The sequence below is a fragment of the Dryobates pubescens genome, chromosome 2 (assembly GCF_014839835.1).
Source record: "Dryobates pubescens isolate bDryPub1 chromosome 2, bDryPub1.pri, whole genome shotgun sequence".
Taxonomy (NCBI): domain Eukaryota; kingdom Metazoa; phylum Chordata; class Aves; order Piciformes; family Picidae; genus Dryobates; species Dryobates pubescens.
Genome location: NC_071613.1, coordinates 51,640,671 through 51,662,926, shown reverse-complemented (window position 1 = coordinate 51,662,926; position 22,256 = coordinate 51,640,671). Strand labels below are relative to the sequence as shown.

At 53.7% G+C, this 22,256-nt stretch overlaps 1 protein-coding gene across 3 annotated transcripts in view; it reads left to right on the top strand.

Moving 5' to 3' along the window:
* The first annotated feature begins 854 nt into the window (after positions 1–854).
* The window catches only part of GALNT13 (polypeptide N-acetylgalactosaminyltransferase 13), a 107,388-nt gene continuing 85,986 nt past the window's right edge, over positions 855–22,256 (top strand). For all 3 annotated transcript variants that reach the window (XM_054177531.1, XM_054177525.1, XM_054177539.1), the window contains exons 1-2: positions 855–1,066; positions 20,111–20,359. In XM_054177531.1, the coding sequence (XP_054033506.1) occupies positions 20,218–20,359 (142 nt within the window). In that variant the 5' untranslated portion in view covers positions 855–1,066; positions 20,111–20,217. The remainder of the gene's footprint in view (positions 1,067–20,110; positions 20,360–22,256) is intronic.

Here is a 22,256-nt window from a genome sequence, read left to right as displayed (position 1 = left end):
GCTGTAACTTAGGACGGGTTCTCCTGCAGGATCTGGTAACCAGGGCTGGGATCAGAGGGGAAGAGTGGTTTGGAGGAACTGGAGTATGTGTGTTTCCTCCTGAAAGCACGATCAGGAGTCAATTCGAATAGAATCATAGCATGGTTGGGGTTGGAAAGGACCTTAAAGCTCATCTAGACAAATAACCTGACTTCCCGTAGGGCTTTGGCTGGCAGTAAGGAGCCGGCAGCCATCCCTTGGGGCTGAGGATCCAACCAAAAGCTCAGCATCTTGGTGAAGGATCCACCTGGCTTCATCTCCTGACCCAGCAACATGGAGTACAAGCACTTTTCATGACTTTAACAGGGGGAGATTGTGCCTGTTACTGGGGTTTTTCCTCCACGCTCCCATCCACCCACCCGTGACTAACAGGTTACCAAGCTCAAGCGGAAAGCTCTGGCCAGGGGAGGTCTCCACGGGACCCCGGGGCTGAGCCAGGCACGGTGGTAGGGATCTCAGGGCCCCTTCCCCTGCCCGTTCCCCTCAGCGCCCTTCCCCTCGCCCGCTCCCTCTTTCCCCTTCCCCCCTACCCGCTCCCCTCAGCTCTCCTTCCCTTTCTCCCCCTTTCCGCTCAGCGCCGCCTCCCTGCCCGCTCCCGGCAGCCGCTCCGAGGAGGAGCCTCCTCCCCGCACCTGCCCGCCCCCTCCTTCCCTCCCTCGCCGGTGGCAGCCGGCTCGGTGCCCGCCGCAGGGACCCCCCGCATCCCCTCACCCCCGCTCCGCCGGGGCCTCCCCGCAAGTATCGCGGGAGCCGGGCGCTGCCCGCGCCGCCGCAGCCATTGGGCGGTGCAGCGGCGGCGGAGGCGCGGCGGCGGCGGCGGCTGAGCGCCTGGCCACCGAGCCCGGCGGGGAGAGAGGCAGGAACGCAGAGCCGAGCCGAGGAAAGGCGGGGGGGGGGCGCTGTCCCGTCGTGCCCCGGCGGCCATGAGGAGGAGGCGAACGGCGGCCCCGCGCTCTGCCCCGGGCGGGCGGCGGCGGCGGTGCTGAACGGCGGGGACGGCGCTGCGGGGCTCGGCGTCCAGCCGCGGGTAAGCAGCCGGAGGAGTGCCCAGATCGAGTGGGACGCGGGGCTGACAGGAGACGGCGGGGTCGTCCCCTTCATCTCGGCTTCTGCTCCTTGGGCAACTTTCGGTACCTGGCGGTGGGGCTGTCGTGGCCGGGGGGGAGCTGTCAGGGGCCGGTGGGGAAGCTGTCTTGGCCGGGGGGGAGCTGTCGGGGGCCGGTGGGGAGCTGTCAGGGGCCGGTGGGGAAGCTGTCGTGGCCGGGGGGGAGCTGTCGGGGGCCGGTGGTGCTGCTGAGGGCCGGTGGGGAAGCTGTCGTGGCCGGGAGGGAGCTGTCGTGGCCGGGGGCAAGCTGCCGGGAGCCGGCGAGGGGCTGCTGCGGGGCTGCGTGGGGTCTTCGGGGGCCGGTGGGGGAGCTGCCGGGGCCGATAGCGGGGCGGCGGTGCGCTGGCTGCGGGCATCAGGCTGTCCTTATCCCATTCCCGTTGCTTTTCCTGCTGATTCCTGGCAGGATTTGCCGCGAGAGGCTTTTTTTAAGCAGGGATAAGCCTGACCTGAAGCACCATCTCTAGGCAGCGGTGTGTGACAAAGTGGGATTCGTTCCATCCCAGTCCTGTAGCAGGCAGGTTTCTCCCTCCTGAACCCGTGTCTCTGCTTCCTGAGGTGATGAGGAGAAGCCGAGCTTTGAGTCTGTTTCTGGTAGAGATGGAATAAGGTTTTGGGCTGTAGTTTCCACAAGCTCCCCGATCCCGTTTCGTTCCCATTTTTTCCCCCCCTCTGCCGTCTCCATTGCACAGCTCCGGGCTCACTGTGAAGCGCTGCTGGGGTTTTGCCAGCTGCTTCTGTTCGGTTCTCTCTTTTCTTTCTTGTGTGTTTTTTTTTTTGGAGCACAAACAGTCAAAACCCAGCCTCAATGAGGTTTGGCACTGCTAAGGTTTTTTTTTTCTTCAGAGCATTTTGAAGTTGGGATGCCAGCTGTTTTGCCAGGCATTGGGTAAAAAAAAAACCCCAAACTTCTGCAGACCTGAGAGAAAATGATTTTACAGTTTTGATAAGGAATTTTATCAATAGAAAAGACACCCCCCCCCCCCCCCAAAAAAAAACACAACCCCAAACCTTGCTGGAGCTGCTGTTCTTTCCTCTTCCATGCTGCTAAATGAGAATATTTGGGTGCTCCTGGGTGGCTGGGAATAGTAAGAGGAAAGATTAATGAGAGATTAAGACATGCTCAGAATTATGCCAAGGAAAGCAAGAGATTATTTTAACTGCTTGGTGGCTGCTGGGCTTGGAGGAGGAGGAGAAGGAGGAAAAAGGAGGCCTGAAAGCTGGTATTGTTTTCCAGTTAGGCTTTTAATGTTTCCCTTCTTGTGCCCTTGGCTGCCAGCAGACCTGGTTAGAATCATAGAATCAAGAAGGTTGGAACCGAGCTGGATGCTCTGATTTTGTTCAGGGCAACTAAGCAAAGGTGCTGAGGCTCATGAGGAGACAGGAAAACATTGCTCTGGCTTGGGGGAAAAAAAACCAACCCAGAATCATTACCTTCTGAGAAATTTCAGCTAGGCTTGCTAATTAAGGACTTTTCTGTTGCTGGTGTTGGGAGGGGGGTGGAAATTGGGGTTTGAGGGCATTGAAGTGAGGTGGTGCAACACAGCGTGGATTTGGGTTCTCCTGGGGTTAGGGTTTTTGAGGTTTGGGAGGGATTGTCTCGTAGAAGGCTGCTTCAGGGAAGGGGAACATGTGCTGGGGCTTCCTGTCTCTGTGCCCTGCCGCTGAGGAAGTGTTTGCAAGTTGCTGAGGGTGAGCGTGCAGGATGGGAGATGCTGATGGTGGTGGAACAGGGTGGGAAGGCAGACTGGCAGGCTCCTCGGTGGCTGCTGCTGAGCTAGGAGAAAATTAGGAGTGCAAACAGCCCTGCCTTTCAGGCAGGAAGGGAGGCTGGAGGGGAGGGTGGAAGCCTACATGGCTCTGGGATTTATGGCTCTGAACACCTGCCTCCCGCCCACCCTGGGAGAAGAAGTGATTCTTCCTGAATGTTCATGAGGAACAGAGGTGACAAATCTGTTCCCACCATCCATACCACCAGGAACCTATTCTGAGAATCCCAGCATGCTGGGGGTTGAAAGGGACCTCTGGAGATCATCCAGTCCAACCCTCCTGCTGCACCAGGAGCACACAGCAGCTTGCCCAGCAGCACAATGGCCAGTTGGGTTTGGAAGCTCTCCAGGGAAGGAGACTCCACAACCTCTCTGGGCAGCCTGCTCCAGGCCTCCAGCACCCTCACACCAAACAGCTTTCTCCTCATGTGGAGGTGAAACCCCCTGGCTCCCAGTTTGTGCCCATTGCCCCTTGTCCTGTCTCTGGGCACCACTGCCAAGAGTCTGGCCCCAGCCTCTTGCTCCCCACAGGTCCTTTATCTCTTGCTGAGCATTGCTCAGATCCCCTCTGGGGCTGCTCTTCTGCAGGCTCCACAGCCCCAGGGCTCTCAGCCTTTCCTCCTCACAGAGATGCTCCAGGCCTTTCTGCATCCTTGGGACCTCCCCTGGCCTCTCACCAATAGTTCCCTGTCTCTCTTGAACTGGGGAGCCCAGACCGGGACACAGGACTCCAGGTGTGGCCTGACTAGGGCAGAGGAGACAGGGAGGAGAGCCTCCTTTAACTTGCTGATCACACTCTTCTTCCTGCACCCCAGGAGACCAATGGCCTTGGTGGAGAGCAGTTCTTGTGAGAACATCATGTATCAGCCAGAGGAAAAGCTCATGACCAGTTTATATTGGGAATATGCAGAATCAGGTTGGATTATTTCCCTCCTGATGTTCAGTGCAGTTGGTTTGGGTTGAGGCAGAATGCAGTCGAGAGCCTACCTAAGCCCACTGTCAGCTGACAGAAAAATGAAGGTGGAAGAAGAAAAGCAGAATTGCTTGGAAAGAAGAAAATGGGAAACCTTAAACTATTGGGTTTTCTCTGGAAAACACAATTCTAGTGGGGTTTGCATGTTACTAGGTGAGCTCCAGAGCGTGGGGCTCCACGGGGCTGTCCATCCCTTTTCTCAGTGTAGGAAAACACAGTGGAGGGCTTTTAGAATAGAGTAGAATAGAATAGAATAGAATAGAATAGAATAGAATAGCATAGAATAGAATAGCATAGAATAGAATAGAATAGCATGGAATGGAATGGAATGGAATGGAATAGAATAGAATAGAATAGAATAGAATAGAATAGAATAGACCAGGTTGGAAAAGACCTTTGAGATCATTGAGTCCAACCTATCACCCAACACCATCTCATCAACTAAACCATGGCACCAAGTGCCTCAGCCAGGCTCTTCCCAAACACCTCCAGGGATGGGGACTCCACCACCTCCCTGGGCAGCACATCCCAATGGCCAATCTCTCTTGCTGGGAAGAACTTCTTCCTAACCTCCAGCCTAAACCTCCCCTGGCACAGCTTGAGACTGTGTCCTCTTATTCTGGTGCTGGTTGCCTGGGAGAAGAGACCAACCCCCACCTGGCTACAACCTCCCTTCAGGGAGTTGTAGAGAGCAAGAAGGTCTCCCCTGAGCCTCCTCTTCTGCAGGCTAAGCAACCCCAGCTCCCTCAGCCTCTCCTCACAGGGCTGTGCTCCAGACCCCTCCCCAGCTTTGTTGTCCTTCTCTTTTAATCCAGCAAATGAAGAGCTGAGCACTTGCTACAAACCTGCTTTCTTCAGAGACTTTGAGATGAGTGGAGAGAGTCCAGTGGAGGCTCCAAAGATGCTGAGTCTGCACATTCCCAAATAGAAACTGGTTGTGAGGCTTGCCTGTGCCTGATACAGACTGTTCTTACACAAAGTTCTCTCCATCAAGGCCAACAGTCTCCTGGGGTGCAGGATGAAGATTGCTGCCAGAAAGGAGGTTCTCCTCCCTCTCTACTCTGAACTGCTGAGGCCACCCCTGGATGTATGGTAGTTGCTGCTGGGCTCCCTAGTTCAATACAGACAGGAACCTACTAGAGTCCAGAGGAAGCTCCAAAGGTGCTGAGGGGCCTGGAGCATCTCTGTGAGGAGGAAAGGCTGAGAGCCCTGGGGCTGTGGAGCCTGCAGAAGAGCAGCCCCAGAGGGGATCTGATCAGTGCTCAGCAAGAGATAAAGGAGCTGTGGGGGGCAAGAGGCTGGGGCCAGACTCTTGGTAGTGGTGAAAAGTGCAAGAACAAGGAGCACTGGGCACAAACTGGAAGCCAGGAGGTTCCATCTGAAGATGAGGAGAAAGTTGTTTGGTGTGAGGGTGCTGGAGGCCTGGAGCAGGCTGCCCAGAGAGGTTGTGGAGTCTCCTTCTTTGGAGAGCTTCCAAACCCCCCTGGCCATTGTGCTGCTGGGCAAGCTGCTGTGGGTGCCCCTGGTGCAGCAGTGGGGTTGGAGTGGATGATCTCCAGAGGTCCCTTCCAACCTCCACCATGCTGGGACTTGGGGATTTCTTTGGCAGTGCTCTGGTTCCAATTGTTTGAAGTTTTGGTTCTGTGATCTTTTCTTCATGCACAAATACCTTTGCACCAGTCCCACTGATCGTGGCACTTCAGGACGTGGCTTGATGGCCATGCTGGTGTTGGGCTGGTGGTTGGACTGGATCCTCCTGGAGGTCTTTTCCAACCAAAACAATTCTATGATTCTATAGTCAAGTGGCCAACGTGTTTAGTGATGTGTGGGTGCGAGCGTGGTGTTGAGCACGAGTGTGCCAGCCCAGCCAGGCAGCAGGTCTCCTACATCTCTTTGGGATTTGTGGTTACAGAATACAGAATTAACCAGGCTGGAAAAGACCTCAGAGATCATTGAGCCCAACCTGTCACCCAACACCATCTGATCAACTAAACCTTGGCACTAAGTGCCTCAGCCAGGCTCTTCCTAAACCCCTCCAGGGATGGGGACTCCACCACCTCCCTGGGCAGCACATCCCAATGGCCAATCTCTCTTGCTGGGAAGAATTTCTTCCCAACATCCAGCCTAAACCTCCCCTGGCACAGCTTGAGACTGTGTCCTCTTGTTCTGGTGCTGGGTGCCTGGCAGAAGAGACCAACCCCCACCTGGCTACAACCTCCCTTCAGGTAGTTGTAGAGAGCAAGAAGGTCTCCCCTGAGCCTCCTCTTCTCCAGGCTAAGCAACCCCAGCTCCCTCAGCCTCTCCTCACAGGGCTGTGCTCCAGACCCCTCCCCAGCTTTGTTGCCCTTCTCTGGACACCTTCCAGCAACTCAACATCTTTCCTAAACTGAGGGGCCCAGAACTGGACACAGGACTCAAGGTGTGGCCTAACCAGTGCTGAGTCCAGGGGCAGAATGACCTCCCTGCTCCTGCTGGCCACACTGTTCCTGCTGCAGGCCAGGATGCCATTGGCCTTCTTGGCCACCTGGGCACACTGCAGGCTCATGTTCAGCCTACTCTCAACCAGTACCCCCAGGTCTCTTTCCTCCTGGCAGCTCTCCAGCCACCCTGCCCCCAGCCTGTATCACTGCCTGGGGTTGGTGTGGCCTGCATCTCTTTGGGATGCGTGGTTCAGTACTGGGAAGCCACACATTAGTCAGAGGTTGGTGGGGAAGCCCTGTTGGACATGGCTCCAGCCTGGTGGGCTCAGTTCATCCTTGGAGACTTGTCTTGCAGGTCTTCCCTTGGTTGTTGTGTCACTGCCTGGTCCCTCCAGCAATTCTGCATCTTGTTTAGGAGAGCTAAAAAAGCCTGGTCCCCGGGGTGGTTCTCTGTCAAGCTGTCAATACCACTGGAGTACTTGTTACTTTTTAATTGCAAGTGGTGTGTGGGAGAGCACCCACCATCTGAAAACAGCATAAATATAGGCAGGTTCAGCTGCTAATTAGCTGTGATGAGGTGCTGCAGCAGCTTGCAAGGAGATACCTGCTTATCACCCTCTGGGGGTGGGGGTCAGAGATGGGGGGGGTGGGGGTGGGAGATGCCAGCTTTTAACTGTCAAGTTGAGGAGGAACCTCTGAGGTGGTGACCAGAGTCCTTTGATCTCTCTTTGGTCAGGCACTGGAGCAGGCTGCCCAGGGAGGTGGTGGAGTCCCCATCCCTGGAGGGGTTCAAGAAACCTGTGGGCATGGGGCTTGGGGACATGGTTTAGTGACCATGGTGGTGTTGGGGTGATGGTTGGACTGGATGACCTTAGAGGTCTCTTCCAACCCAACCCCATCTGTGATTCTGTGAAGGCAAGGACTGCAAAGGAGAGAGTGGTGTAGTGGCCATGGTGGTGTTGAGTTGATGGTTGGACTGGATGACCTTAGAGGTCTCTTCCAACCCAAACAATTCTATGATTCTTAGTTATGGGGCATGCTTGGCAGGAGAAAATGGGACAAAAAGGGCTAAGAGGAGGACCTTGCATTTCTTTCATGGACTCCCAACATGTTGTGGCATCTGGGATTGTCTTCTGATGATTGGTTGTTGAGTTCATGCCCATAGTCATTACAGATCTTGTTTTCCTGTAGTTGGTGTGAGATTTTAGTTGGTGCTTTGTGCCATCCTGGTTTAGTGTGAGGTTAGTATCTGCACACTTTCAGATTGTCCAATGTCTGGATCTTGTCCAAAATCTGGACAATTTAATTCCATTTCCCTGTGCATCAGGATGAGAGGAGATAGAATAGAACAGAATTAACCAGGTTGGAAAAGACCTCAGAGATCATTGAGCCCAACCTGTCACCCAACACCATCTGATCAACTAAATCTTGGCACCAAGTGCCTCAGCCAGGCTCTTCCTAAACCCCTCCAGGGATGGTGACTCCACCACCTCCCTGGGCAGCACATCTCAATGGCCAATCTCTCTTGCTGGGAAGAATTTCTTCCCAACATCCAGCCTAAACCTCCCCTGGCACAGCTTGAGACTGTGTCCTCTTGTTCTGGTGCTGGGTGCCTGGCAGAAGAGACCAACCCCCACCTGGCTACAACCTCCCTTCAGGGAGTTGTAGAGAGCAAGAAGGTCTCCCCTGAGCCTCCTCTTCTCCAGGCTAAGCAACCCCAGCTCCCTCAGCCTCTCCTCCCAGGGCTGTGCTCCAGACCCCTCCCCAGCTTTGTTGCCCTTCTCTGGACACCTTCCAGCAACTCAACATCTTTCCTAAGCTGAGGGGCCCAGAACTGGACACAGGACTCAAGGTGTGGCCTAACCAGTGCTGAGCACAGGGCAGAATGACCTCCCTGCTCCTGCTGGCCACACTGTTCCTGATGCAGGCCAGGATGCCATTGGCCTTCTTGGCCACCTGGGCACACTGCAGGCTCATGTTCAGCCTACCATCAACCAGTACCCCCAGGTCCCTTTCTGCCTGGCTGCTCTCCAGCCACTCTGCCCCCAGCCTGTAGCAGTGCCAGGGGAGGTTTAGGTTGGAGATGAGGAACAATTTCTTTGCTGCAGGAGTGCTCAGGCACTGGACCAGGCTGCCCAGGGAGGTGGTAGAGTCACCATCCTTAGAAGGGTTCCAGAAACCTGTGGCCATGGCACTTGGGGACTTGGTTCAATGGTCATGGTGGTGTTGGGTTGAGGGTTGGGCTGGATGATCTGGGAGGTCTCTTGCAACCCAAACACATCTGTGATTCTGTGAAGTCAAGGACTTCAAAGGAGGGAGTACACCCAATTAAGTTCCTCCCAAATGTGGCACCATTTGCAAGCTTAAGTGCCTTAGGGTGAGGGGGCTGCAAGCACAAAAAGCTTTCCTTGGCTGGGTGTTGGGGAGGTGGTGCTTGGAGGCATGGAGGCTGGGGGAGGCTGGTGGCAGTGAGTGGCTGAAGAAGGCAGAATGCAGGGCAGGGCTTCTGTTACAAGAGGGTTTGGTTAGGTGATTTAATAAGTCTTTTCCACTTTAATTTCTGAGTCAGGGAAATGCATTTGGAGCTGAAGAACAGGGCTATTATTAAATGTCAAGCAGCCTATTTCTGGAAAGGGGGGAGGGAGGGGGAGAAACTCATTCTTGAAACACAAAACACTGGAGAACTCCCAACTAGAGGCACACCTGATTATTTCTGTCCATATTCCCCCCACCCCTCTTACTTTTCATTAATCCTTGCTGAATGTGAGAGAGCTTCCTGTATTGATCTTGGAGATGGGCAGTTAGAGGATCACAGAGCCATTTAGGCTGAAAAAGGCCTTTGAGCTCATCCAGTCCAACCATTAACCCAGCACTGCCAGCTCACCACCAAACCGTATGGCCCTCAGCACCACATCTCCACGGCTTTGAAACCTCTCAGGGGTTGGGGACTCCACTACTACAGCCCTGAGCAGCCTGGGGCAGGCCTTGGCAAGCCTTTTGGGGAAGAAATTGTTCCTCATGTCCGTTCTAAACCTCCCCTGGGGCAACTTGAGGACATTTCCTCTTGTCCTATCTCTTGTTCCTTTGGAGAAGAGGCTTGAGCCCACCTCACTGCAGCCTGCTTGCAGGGAGCTGTAGAGAGCAATGAGGTCTCCTCTCAGCCTCCTCCACATTAAGCACCCCCAGCTCCCTCAGCTGCTCTTCACCAGCCCTGTTCTCCAGACCCTTCCCCAGCTTCCTTGCCCTTCCCTAAACGTGCTCCAGCCCCTCAATGTCCTTCTTGGAGTAGAGGCTGCAAAAGTGAACCCAGGATTCCAAGTGAGGTCTTAGCTGGTGCACAGTACAGGGGCACAGTCCCTGCCCTACTCCTGCTGGCCACACTGTGCAAACCAGGGTGCTGGTGGCCTTTTTGGCCACCTGAGCAATGCTGGCTTGAGTTCAGACATCTGTGAAGCAGCACTGAGGGGACTGGAGCATCTCATAGACTCATAGAATCAATAAGGTTGGAAAAGACCTCAGAGATCATCAAGTCCGACCTATCACCCAACACCTCATGACAACTAAACCATGGCTCCAAGTGCCACATCCAAGCCTTTTATGTACACCTCCAGTGATGGTGACTCCACCACCTCCCTGGGCAGCACATCCCAATGGCCAATTCCTCTTTCTGGGAAGAACTTTCTCCTCACCTCCAGCCTAAACCTCCCCTGGCACATCTTGCAGGAGGAAAGGCTGAGAGACCTGGCACTGTTCCTGTGAGACCCTTGGGTGAACCTGCCTTGGCAGAGGATTTGGACTTCATCTCCAGAGGTCCCTTTCAACCCCTCTCATTCTGTGATTCTATGATCAAGAGCCAAAGGGTGGGGAGAAAGAGGATGGGGCTATACTCATGTCTGGTGCCAAGTGACAGGGCAAGGGGCACAGCTGGAACCCAGGAGGTTCCACCTGAAGATGAGGAGAAACTTGTTTGGTGTGAGGGTGCTGGAGGTCTGGAGCAGGCTGCCCAGAGAGGTTGTGGAGTCTCCTGCTCTGGAGAGCTTCCAACCCCAGCTGGGCATTGTGCTGCTGGGCAAGCTGCTGGGGGTGCCCCTGCTCTGGCAGGGGGCTTGGACTGGATGATCTCCAGTTTGGTGTAAGGGTGCTGGAGGTCTGGAGCAGGCTGCCCAGAGAGGCTGCTTTGCCTGGAAGAGACCTTTAAGATCATGGAGTCCAACCCAGCACTGCCAGGCCATATCCCTCAGCATCACATCTCCAGGGCTTTTCAGTCCCTCCAGGGATGAGGACTCCACCCCTGCCTTGGGCAGCCTGGGCCAGGTCTTGACAGCCCTTCTGGGGAAGGAATTGTTCCTCATGTCCAACCTAAACCTCTCCTGAGGCAACTTGAGGCCATTTCTTCCTGTCCTATCAGCTTGTTCCTTGGGAGAAGAGACCAACACCCACCTGGCTCCAAGCCAGTGACAGGATGAGGGGCAGGGGGCACAAACTGGAAGCCAGGAGGTTCCCCCCTGAAGATGAGGAGAAAGTTGTTTGGTGTGAGGGTGCTGGAGGCCTGGAGCAGGCTGCCCAGAGAGGTTGTGGAGTCTCCTGCTCTGGAGAGCTTCCATCCCCAGCCAGGCATCATGATCCTTGGGCAAGCTGCTGTGGGTGCCCCTGCTCTAGCAGGGGGGTTGGAGTGGATGATCTCCAGAGGTCCCTTCCAACCTCCACCATGCTGAGATCCTGCACTCTCTAGAAGAACATCAGCTCATTTCCTCAGCCAGTTAATTCAGACATTAAATTACTGCCCGTGGCAAATCCTCGCTCCGATGCCACGATTGCCACTCAAGTGATGTCCACAGTAATGAACACTGAGCTCAGGAGAGCAGCAGAGTGCTTGCTTTTAAAGAAAATGAAGGGAACTGAGCAATAAAAGCAGCCATAAAGCCTTCTAGTTGTGTTTCAGCCCTTCAGATCTGATCTATAGTTGGACTTGATGATCTTAAAGGTCTTTTCCAGCCGCCGCGATGCTCTGATTCTCTGGGTCTACAGCACCTCTGCCCTGGCAGAGCCTCTGCAGAAGACAAGGAGGTCAGCTGAAGAGTCAGCAGAAGTTTGCTGGGAGAAAGTCCCCAGCAGAAATCAAACCCATCACAAAGGGCTTTTTGACACCTAAGAAAGGCAGAGCGAGAGTTCAGCTCAACCTCCCCTTTCCAGCCTTCACCTCCGATCAGTCAAGGGAGGGATGTGACTGGGTTTGGGTGATTCTCCTGGGATCCACTGCAGCTCTTGGAAGTGAAAACCAGGCAACAGCAAGATTTAGGCTCTGGCCCCAGAAGGATTTGCTATTTCTGCTGCAGAATCAGGGCTGGGGCAGCCAGTGCTGCACAGAAGGGTGATGAGCCAGCAGGAACTGGGACGACTCCATGCACAAAGCACTGTGGCTGTTACCACAGAATCACAGAAACATTCAGGTTGGAAGAGAGCCTCAGGATCACTAAGTCTAGGCCAGAACCCTGCTCTACAAGGCTCACCCCTAAACCATAGCCCCAGGCACCACATCCAGAGCACCTTTAAACACCTCCAGGGTGGGTGACTCAACCACCTCCCTGGGCTGCACATTCCAGTGCCTGACCACTCTGTCCCTGACAAACTGTCTCCTAATATCCAGTCTAAACCTACCCAGTTGCAGCTTGAGGCTGTGTCTTCTTGTTCCAGCACTAGTTACCAGTGAGAAGAGACCAGCAGCAGCCTCTCTACAGTGTCCTTTCAGGTAGAGAGCAATGAAGTCTCCCCTCAGCCTCCTCTTTTTCAAACTAAACAGCCCCAGCCCCTTCAGTTGCTCCTCATAAGATTTATTCTCCAGGCCCTTCACATGTGGAATAGGATCTCATGGAACCATAGCATTGTTTGGGTTGGAAAAGACTTCTCAGATCATGGAGTCCCAACCATCAACCCAACACCACCATGGCCATCGAACCATGTCCCCAAGAGCCATGGCCACAGGGTTCTTGAACCCCTCCAGGGATGGTGACTCCACCACCTCCCTGGGCAGCCTGTTCCAGTGCCTGACCACTCTTGCAGCAAAGAAATTGTTCCTCATCTCCAACCTAAGCCTCCCCTGGCACAGTTTCAGGCCATTTCCTCTCATTCTGTCACCTGATACCAGGGAGCTGCAGCCCACTGCTTAAGCTCTGGGTGAAATGCCCTGCTTTGCATTACACATGAGCAGAGTTGCTATGAGAGTTGTCATGAGGGGACCAAGAAATGCAGCCTTGCTTCAAAAGCTGTTCAGACACTCACATACTCAGCACCTTAGAAAAGACCTTCAGATCTGAGTCCAGCCATAACCTAACATCTCCCTCTACACAACTGTTAGACCACAGAATCACAGAATCGTTAGGGTTGGAAGGGACCTCAAGGCTCAGCCAGTTCCAACCCCCCTGCCATGGCCAGGGACACCTCACACCACAGCAGGTTGCTCACAGCCACATCCAGCCTGGCTGCAAACACCTCCAGCCAGGAGGCTTCCACCACCTCCCTGGGCAACCTGTGCCAGGCTCTCACCACCCTCATGGGGAACAACTTCTTCCTCACATCCAATCTCAATCTACCCATTTCTAGGTTGGTTCCATTCCCCCCAGTCCTATCATTCCCTGACACCCTCAGAAGTCCCTCCCCAGCTTTCTTGGAGCCCCCTTCAGATCCTGGAAGGCCACAATGAGGTCTCCTGGGAGCCTTCTCTTCTCCAGACTGAACAGCCCCAACTCCCTCAGTCTGTCCTCAGAGCAGCTCCAGCCCTCTGCTCCTCCTCGTGGCCCTTCTCTGGACTCCTTCCAGCACCTCCAGATCCTTCCTGTGCTAGGGGCTCCAGAACTGGACACAGGACTCCAGGTGGGGTCTCAGCAGAGTGGAGCAGAGGGGGAGAATCACCTCCTTGGCCCTGCTGGCTCTGCTTCTCTTGCTGCAGCCCAGGCTCTGTTTGGCTTTCTGGGCTGCAAGTGCTCACTGCTGGCTCCTGTTGAGCTTTCATCCCCCAGCACCCCCAAGTCCTTTCCTTCAGGGCTGCTCTCAAGCCAGTCCCTGCCCAGCCTGTATTGGTGCCTGGGATTGCCCTGATCGCCCTTGTCCTCAGCTCCTCATCCCAAGGGCTTTGAAACACCTCCAGGGATGGTGACTCCACCACCACCCTGGGCAGCCTGTTGCTGTGCCCAGTGACCCCTTTGGTGAAGAAATTTTTCCTGATCCTCAGCCCAAACCTCCCTTGGTGCAACCTGAGGCTGTTTGGACTCAGTGGTCTCAGAAATCTTTTCCAATCCAGAGGATTTTAGGATTCTTTGTCCCTCTTTAAACCTGTGCTGGGCAGCATTGAGAAGACTGCCCAGAGAGGCTGTGGAGTCTCCTTCTCTGGAGACTTTCAGGGCCTGTCTGGATGCTTTCCTCTGTGGCCTGAGCTAGATTGTGTGGTCCTGCTCTGGCAGAGGGGGTTGGACTCAATGATCTCTTTGGGTCCCTTCCAACCCCTGACATCCTGTGATTCCCCTGACAACACCTACAGTGATCTGAAAGGTTCCTTGAAGTTGCTTGCCTGTAGCCTAAATTGTTCCCAGGCTGTGTGAGGGGAAGCCTTGAAAGGCTGTGAATTGAGCTGCTTGCTAACATAGCCAGATGTCAGCCAGGATGAATTTCAGCCCTGCCTGAGCTGCTAAGTTGCATATGTTAAAGGATGGTCCCCATGGCAAATCACAGCCAGGAGATGCAGCATGGGCTCAGTTTAACCATGGAAAGGCAGCAGATTCCCCCTGGAGTCACCCCAGGCCTGGAACTTCAGCCACTTCATCATCTTCCTCATGTGCCTGCTGGCTGAGGCTTGGTGGTGTGCAGTTAGGGATGTGGACCCCAAAAGGTCAACCAAGGCAGCTTTCTGCTCCCCTTCAGCACCATTTTTTCTCCCCTCATTACTGGTAGTGTAGAGGTGTAAAAGAGGAGAGAATCCCAGAACTGCTTTGGCTGGAAGAGACCTTGAAGGTCACTGGGTACAGCTGTTAATGCAGCACTGCCAGGTCCCCTCTAAACCTAGGCTCTCAGCACCACATCTCCACTGCTCTCCAATGCCTCCAGGGATGGAGACTTCACCACTGCTCTGAGCAGCCTGGGCCAGGGCTTGACAGCCCTCAAGGGGAAGAAATTGTTCCTCATGTCCTACCTTGCATTACACATGAAACTGAGCAGAGTTGCTATGAGAGTTGTCATGAAGGGACCAAGAAATGCAGCCTTGCTTCAAAAGCTGTTCACACACTCACATACTCAGCACCTTAGAACAGACCTTCAGATCTCTGAGTCCAACCACAACCTAACATCTCCTTCTACACAACTGTTAGACCATAGAATGGTCAGGATGGGAAAGGACCTCAAGGCTCAGCCAGCTCCAACCCCCCTGCCATGGCCAGGGGCACCTCACACTGCAGCAGGTTGCTCACAGCCACATCCAGCCTGGCTGCAAACACCTCCAGGGATGAGGCTTCCACCACCTCCCTGGGCAACCTGTGCCAGGCTCTCACCACCCTCCTGGGGAACAACTTCTTCCTCACATCCAATCTCAATCTACCCATTTCTAGTTTGGTTCCATTCCCCCCAGTCCTATCCCTCCATGACACCCTCAAAAGTCCCTCCCCAGCTTTCTTGGAGCCCCCTTCAGATCCTGGAAGGCCACAATTAGGTCTCCTGGGAGCCTTCTCTTCTCCAGACCGAACAACCCCAGCTCCCTCAGTCTGTCCTCAGAGCAACTCCAGCCCTCTGCTCATCCTCATGGCCCTCCTCTGCACACCTTCCAGCACCTCCAGATCCTTCCTGTGCTAGGGGCTCCAGAACTGGACACAGTGCTCCAGGTGGGGTCTCAGCAGAGCGGAGCAGAGGGGCAGAATCATCTCCCTGGCCCTGCTGGCTCTGCTTCTCTTGCTGCAGCCCAGGCTCTGGTTGGCTTTCTGGGCTGCAAGGTCTCCCTGCTGGCTCCTGTTGAGCTTCTCCTCCCCCAGCACCCCCAAGTCCTTTTCTTCAGTTCCTGACCACTGCATGGCCTTCACTGCCAGCTGCTCTGTTGGAGCTGGAGCTGGTTCCTCCTAGCTGGCTCCCGGTGCAGGAGAGCCTGAAGGAGCTGGAAATCAAAACAATAAAGCAGCCTAAGTAAGGTCCAAAGCTCCCTGTGTTCTGGAAAGCCATGCTGGTGTCATGAGGAACATGTTGGGAATCCAGGGAGCGATTGGGCACCTTGCAGGGCTTTCAGTAGAGCCTGGTACCCAGAGGAGCAGCCCCCACAGTTGCTAGGCAACTGCTGGCTGATGCTGTGATGCAGCTTGCTGTGTGCATGCAGATGTGGCTACAGCTGGCAAAGGAAGGAGCTGAGATGTTCCTCCTTGTGTTGTGGGCCAGTTCCTGTCACACAGGGTAGATAAAGCTGTACTTCATCCTGCCCCAGCTCCTGAACCTTGCTGCTGGCTGGAGAAGCTCAAGGATGTGCCCACAGGAGAGGCTGAGGGAGCTGGGGTTGCTTAGCCTGGAGAAGAGGAGGCTCAGGGGAGACCTTATTGCTGTCTACAGCTCCCTGAAGGGAGGTTGTAGCCAGGTGGGGGTGGGTCTCTTCTGCCAGGCAAGCAGCACCAGAACAAGAGGACACAGTCTCAAGCTGTGCCAGGGGAGCTTTAGGCTGGATGTTAGGAAGAAGTTCTTCCCACAAAGAGAGATTGGCCATTGGAATGTGCTGCCCAGGGAGGTGGTGGAGTCCCCATCCCTGGAGGTGTCCAAGAGGGGATTGGATGTGGCTCGTGGAGCCATGGTTTAGTTAGTCAGGAGGTGTTGGGTGACAGGTTGGACTTGGTGATCTCTGAGGTCTTTTCCAACCTTACTGATTCTATGATTTCTGCTCTTTTTATGTTCACTCCCTTCTGTTCAAACAAGAGCTGAGGATGGAAAAGAGAAACTTCCTGGGTGTTCTGCAGAGCTCAGGGAGGAAGAACCTTTGTGGCTCAGCTGGTGCTGAACAAAATAACTCTTCTGCTCAGCTAATTGGAGCCACCATGGAGACAGAGCCTGAGTGGGGAGGGTAAACACTTCAGCTCTCCTCTAATAAAGATCTCTCCTCATTTGTGCTTTGCCCTCCCCCCCCTTCCCCCCCCTCCCTTTGTAATTTTCATCTGATAATTAAACTGTTCCTGGTGACTAGCGTGGAAATGAATCGTGAGAACCAGGGAGGTGGCTGCTGGAGCCCTTGGAATTTGCAATCAATTCCTTGTGAATCACTTCCAGCAAGAGAAAGAGAGAAAGAAAAGAGGGGAGAAGAGCTGTTGGGTGTGATTATATTGTTTTGGAAAGATGTTGAGCTGCTGGAAGGTGTCCAGAGAAGGGCAGCAAAGCTGGGGAGGGGTCTGGAGCACAGCCCTGTGAGGAGAGGCTGAGGGAGCTGGGGTTGCTTAGCCTGGAGAAGAGGAGGCTCAGGGGAGACTTTCTTGCTCCCCAGTACTGAACCACACATCCCAAAGAGATGCAGGCCACACCAGCCCCAGGCAGTGCTACAGGCTGGGGGCAGGGTGGCTGGAGAGCAGCCAGGCAGAAAGGGACCTGGGGGTACTGGTGGATAGTAGGCTGAACATGAGCCAGCAGTGTGCCCAGGTGGCCAAGAAGGCCAATGGCATCCTGGCCTGCATCAGGAACAGTGTGGCCAGCAGGAGCAGGGAGGTCATTGTGCCCTGTGCTCAGCACTGCTCAGGCCACACCTTGAGTCCTGTGTCCAGTTCTGGGCACCTCAGGTTAGGAAAGATGTTGAGGTGCTGGAAGGTGTCCAGAGAAGGGCAACAAAGCTGGGGAGGGGTCTGGAGCACAGCCCTGTGAAGAGAGGCTGAGGGAGCTGGGGTTGCTTAGCCTGGAGAAGAGGAGGCTCAGGGGAGACCTTCTTGCTGTCTACAGCTCCCTGAAGGGAGGTTGTAGCCAGGTGGGGGGTGGTCTCTTCTGCCAGGCACCCAGCACCAGAACAAGAGGACACAGTCTCAAGCTGCACCAGGGGAAGTTTAGGCTTGAGGTGAGGAGAAAGTTCTTCTCAGAGAGAGTTGTTAGCCATTGGAATGTGCTGCCCAGGGAGGTGGTGGAGTCCCCATCCCTGGAGGTGTCCAAGAGGGGATTGGATGTGGCACTTGGTGCCATGGTCTAGTAGTCATGAGCTGTTGGGGGACAGGTTGGACTTGGTGATCTTTGAGGGCTTTTCCAACATTAATGCTTCTATGATTCTATGACACAGTTTCAAGCTGCACCAGGGGAGGTTTAGGCTGGATGTTAGGAAGAAGTTGTTCCCAGCAAGAGAGATTGGCCATTGGGATGTGCTGCCCAGGGAGGTGGTGGAGTCACCATCCCTGGAGATGCTCAAGAATGGTGTGGCCATGGCACTTGGAGACATTGTTTAATGGCCATGGTGGTGTTGGGTTGATGGACCTCAATCATCTTGGAGGTCTTTTCCAATCCAAACAATTCTTGAGGTTGCCAGTTGGGATCCAGCTGGCTTGGGAAGCTGAAGGGTTTTCAGTGCTGAGATAAAAAAGCTTTATGGAGAAAATGCCAATTAATAAGATAGGGAAGGTAGAATGGGGAGATAATTTCTGAGGGATTATTTAAGGTCCAAAAGCTTTGGGGGTTAGAAAGGGCAGTCAAGTGCTAAGGAGTTTTTTCTGTTGTCTTTTATAGGCTGCTGGAAAATTCTGCAGTGGTTGAGTTCTTGGAGCGTGGCTGGAGCTGAACTCTGGATCTTGACGTGGAATGCAGCTGTCCATGGTAAGTGTGGGGCCTGAAACACAGTGAAAGCTGGGGAGGGGTCTGGAGCACATCCCTGGGAGGAGAGGCTGAGGGAGCTGGGGTTGCTTAGACTGCAGAAGAGGAGGCTCAGGGGAGACCTTCTTGCTCTCTACAACTCCCTGAAGGGAGGTTGTAGCCAGGTGGGGGTTGGTCTCTTCTGCCAGGCAAGCAGCACCAGAACAAGAGGACACAGTCTCAAGCTGCACCAGGGGAGCTTTAGGCTGGATGTTAGGAAGAAGTTCTTCCCAGCAAGAGAGATTGGCCGTTGGAATGTGCTGCCCAGGGAGGTGGTAGAGTCACCATCCCTGGAAGTGTTTAGGAAGAGCCTGGCTGAGGCACTTGGTGCCATGGTTGAGTTGATGAGATGGTTTTGGGTGATAGGTTGGACTGGATGATCTCAAAGGTCTTTTCCAACCTGGTTAATTCCATTCCATTCCATTCCATTCCATTCCACTCCACTCCATTCCAGTAATTCCAGTAATCCTGTTCTGTTCTAGTCTAGGCTGAAGGGAGGCCTCATTGATGATCTCAAAGGTGTTTTCCAACCTTGTTAATTCTATTCTATTCTATACAGATCTGCACTGAGAGTAGGTCAGAGAATCAGAGCACTATTAAGGTTGGAAAAGACCTCTAAGATCAGGGAGTCCAACCATCAACCCAACACCACCATGGCCACCAAACCATGGCCCACAGTGCCATGGCCACAGGTTTCTTGAACCCCTCCAGGGATGGTGACTCCACCACCACCTCCCTGGGCATCCTGTTCCAGTGCCTGACCACTCCTGCAGCAAAGAAATTGTTCCTCATCTCCAACCTCAATTGCACCTGGTGGCACATGAGGACATTTCCTCTTGTCCTATTGTTAGCTGCCTGGGAGAAGAGGCCAACACCAGCCTCACTCCAGCCTCTTTCAGATAGCTGTGGAGATGTGGAGGCCCTCACAGTTAGCTTCTGTTGTCACAATTTAACTGCTGCAGGCAGGAGGATGAGTGTAAGGCAGTGACTGCAGAGTTCTACTGGAAGATATATCTGGAGGTAGTAGAATCCCAGACTGGTTTTGGTGGGAAGGGACCTCTAAAGCTCATCCAGTCCAACCCCCCTGCACTCAACAGGGACATCTGCAGCTGGAGCAGGTTCTCAGAGCCCCAGACAGCCTGACCTGGGATGGTTCCAGGGATGGGCCATCTCCCATCTCCCTGGGTAAGCTGTTCTGGGGTCTTAGCACACTCAGTGTCAAAAATCTCTCCCTTCTCTCCAGTCTGAATCTCCATCTTTTAGGATAGGATAGGATAGGATGGGATGGGATGGGATGGGATGGGATAGGATAGGATAGGATAGGATAGGATAGGATAGGATAGGATAGGATAGGATAGGTAGGATGGGATGGGATGGGATGGGTTGGGATGGGTTGGGATGGGATGGGATAGAATAGAATAGAATAGAATAGAATAGAATAGAATAGAATAGAATAGAATAGAATAGAATAGACCAGGTTGGAAGAGACCTTTGAGATCATCAAGTACAACCTATGACCCAACAGCATCTCATCAACTAAACCATGGCACCAAGCACCCCATCTAGTCTCTTCTTTTAGTTCAAACCATCACCCCTTGGCCTGGCACAACAGGCCCTGCTCAACAGCTTTCTGCTCAGTCTCTTTAAGCATTGAAAAGCCACCAGAAGGTCCTCCTGGAGCCTTCAAACCACTCAGTTACTTGTGGCCTAGCTCACATTAGGACAACCTCCATATACTGAATCACTGACTGGTTTGGCTTGGAAGGGACCTTAAAGATTATCATTCATAGGCAGGGAGAGCTCCCACTAGATGAGGTTGCTCAAGGCCCCATCCTGCCTGGCCCTGAATGCTTCCAGGAGCCTCCACAGCTTCTCTGGCTGACACTTTAAACAGCTCCACATGGTATTTGCTGTCCTGTTTTCCAGCTGAAACCCTGTGTGCCCTTGACTAATTGGGATCTTTGTTTTGTGCTTGCAGGGGGATGCTTGTCTTTGCTTCCATGTTGGAGCTGAGCTGGGGGAGTTTGATAGCCCTCAGGAGCTGCTGCCTTTCCTCAGAGCTTGAGCTAGACCCCAAGCAAAGCAATGAGGAGATTTGTCTACTGCAAGGTGGTTCTGGCCACTTCTCTCATGTGGGTGCTGGTGGATGTCTTTTTGCTTCTCTACTTCAGTGAGTGCAATAAATGTGATGACAAGAAGGAGAGGTCTCTGCTGCCTGCTCTGAGGGGTAAGTGCCACATCTAAGCTACCTTTGAAGGTCATAGATTTGGGGGTTTTGAAGTGTTTGGCCTCCTAGATTTGGGCTCTGTGCTCCCTAAATTATGTTTCTAATTTGAGCAGGCAAAACAGCAGGAGCTGAAGGAGTTTGGTTTCTGTAGTGCTTTAGTGGTTTCTGAATTGATGTCACTTAACTTCATGTTTAACCTTTGCCAGAACCAAGCTTGAGCCTCCTCTGTTTTCTTCAGCCATGCTATTATTAAATGGCTCTGATGCATGGAAGAGAAAACCAAAGTAAACACATTAAGAACATCACTTGACCTGCAAGAGAATTGATGTTCTGTGATTGTTTCTTCTTCTGTGCAAGAGCAAGCTCTGACAGCTTGCTTTTAAACCCTTAACTCTGGCTGGAGCACTGCTTTTAAGAGGTACTTAGAATAGAATAGAATGAACCAGGTTGGAAAAGACCTCAGAGATCATCCAGTCCAACCTATCACCCAACATGATCTCATCAAGTCAACCATGGCACCAAGTGCCTCAGCCAGGCTCTTCCTAAACACCTCCAGGGATGGGGACTCCACCACCTCCCTGGGCAGCACATCCCGATGGCCAATCTCTCTTGCTGGAAAGAACTTCTTCCTAACATCCAGCCTAAACCTCCCCTGGCACAGCTTGAGACTTTGTCCTCTTGTTCTGGTGCTGATTGCCTGGGAGAAGAGACCAACCCCCACCTGGCTACAACCTCCCTTCAGGGAGCTGGAGAGAGCAAGAAGGTCTCCCCTGAGCCTCCTCTTCTCCAGGCTAAGCAACCCCAGCTCCCTCAGCCTCTCCTCACAGGGCTGTGCTCAAGGCCTCTCCCCAGCCTCATTGCCCTTCTCTGGACAAGCTCAAGTGTCTCAATGTCCTTCCTAACCTGAGGGGCCCAGAACTGGACACAGGACTCAAGGTGTGGCCTAACCAGTGCTGAGCACAGGGCACAATGACCTCCCTGCTCCTGCTGGCCACACTGTTCCTGATGCAGGCCAGGATGCCATTGGCCTTCTTGGCCGCCTGGGCACCCTGCTGGCTCATGTTCAGCCTACTATCCACCATTACCCCCAGGTCCCTTTCTGCCTGGCTGCTCTCAGCCACTCTGACCCCAGCCTGTAGCACTGCATGGGGTTGTTGTGGCCAGTGTGTAGAACCCAGCACTTAGACGTGTTAAATCTCATGCCCTTGGACTGATTCCCTTCAGCAGATTAGAACATCAGGGTTGAGCCTCAAATGTTCATGGAACAGAGGTTCCTGTCTCATAGATTGGTTTGGGTTGGAAGAGACCTTAATGGTCATCTAAGCAACCCCAGCTCCCTCAGCCTCTCCTCACAGGGCTGTGCTCCAGACCCCTCCCCAGCTTTGTTGCCCTTCTCTGGACACCTTCCAGCAACTCAACATCTTTCCTAACCTGAGGGGCCCAGAACTGGAGACAGGACTCAAGGTGTGGCCTAACCAGTGCTGAGCACAAGGCACAATGACCTCCCTGCTCCTGCTGGCCACACTGTTCCTGATGCAGGCCAAGATGTCATTGGCCTTCTTGGCCACCTGGGCACACTGCTGGCTGCATCAGTGTTGGACTGGATGAGTCTTAATAGTTCCCTTTCCAGCCAAACCAGTCTGGGCTTGAATGACTTTATGATTTAGCAGAACATCTTCATTTATTTCTGCAGAAACTCTCTTGTCCCCTGTTGAACTAATTAACATCTGGACCTTCCAGTCCAGCAGCCTCCTATGACCACTTCACATTTAGTGCCCTGAGCTGTCAGGTATGGAAAATGAATTGCAGCAGTGCTTTTTATGCTCTGCAAAACCTGCAAGGGGAGCCATCACCTTTGTCTTCTTAATATGCTGTTTGTCAGTCCCTGAATGCCTCT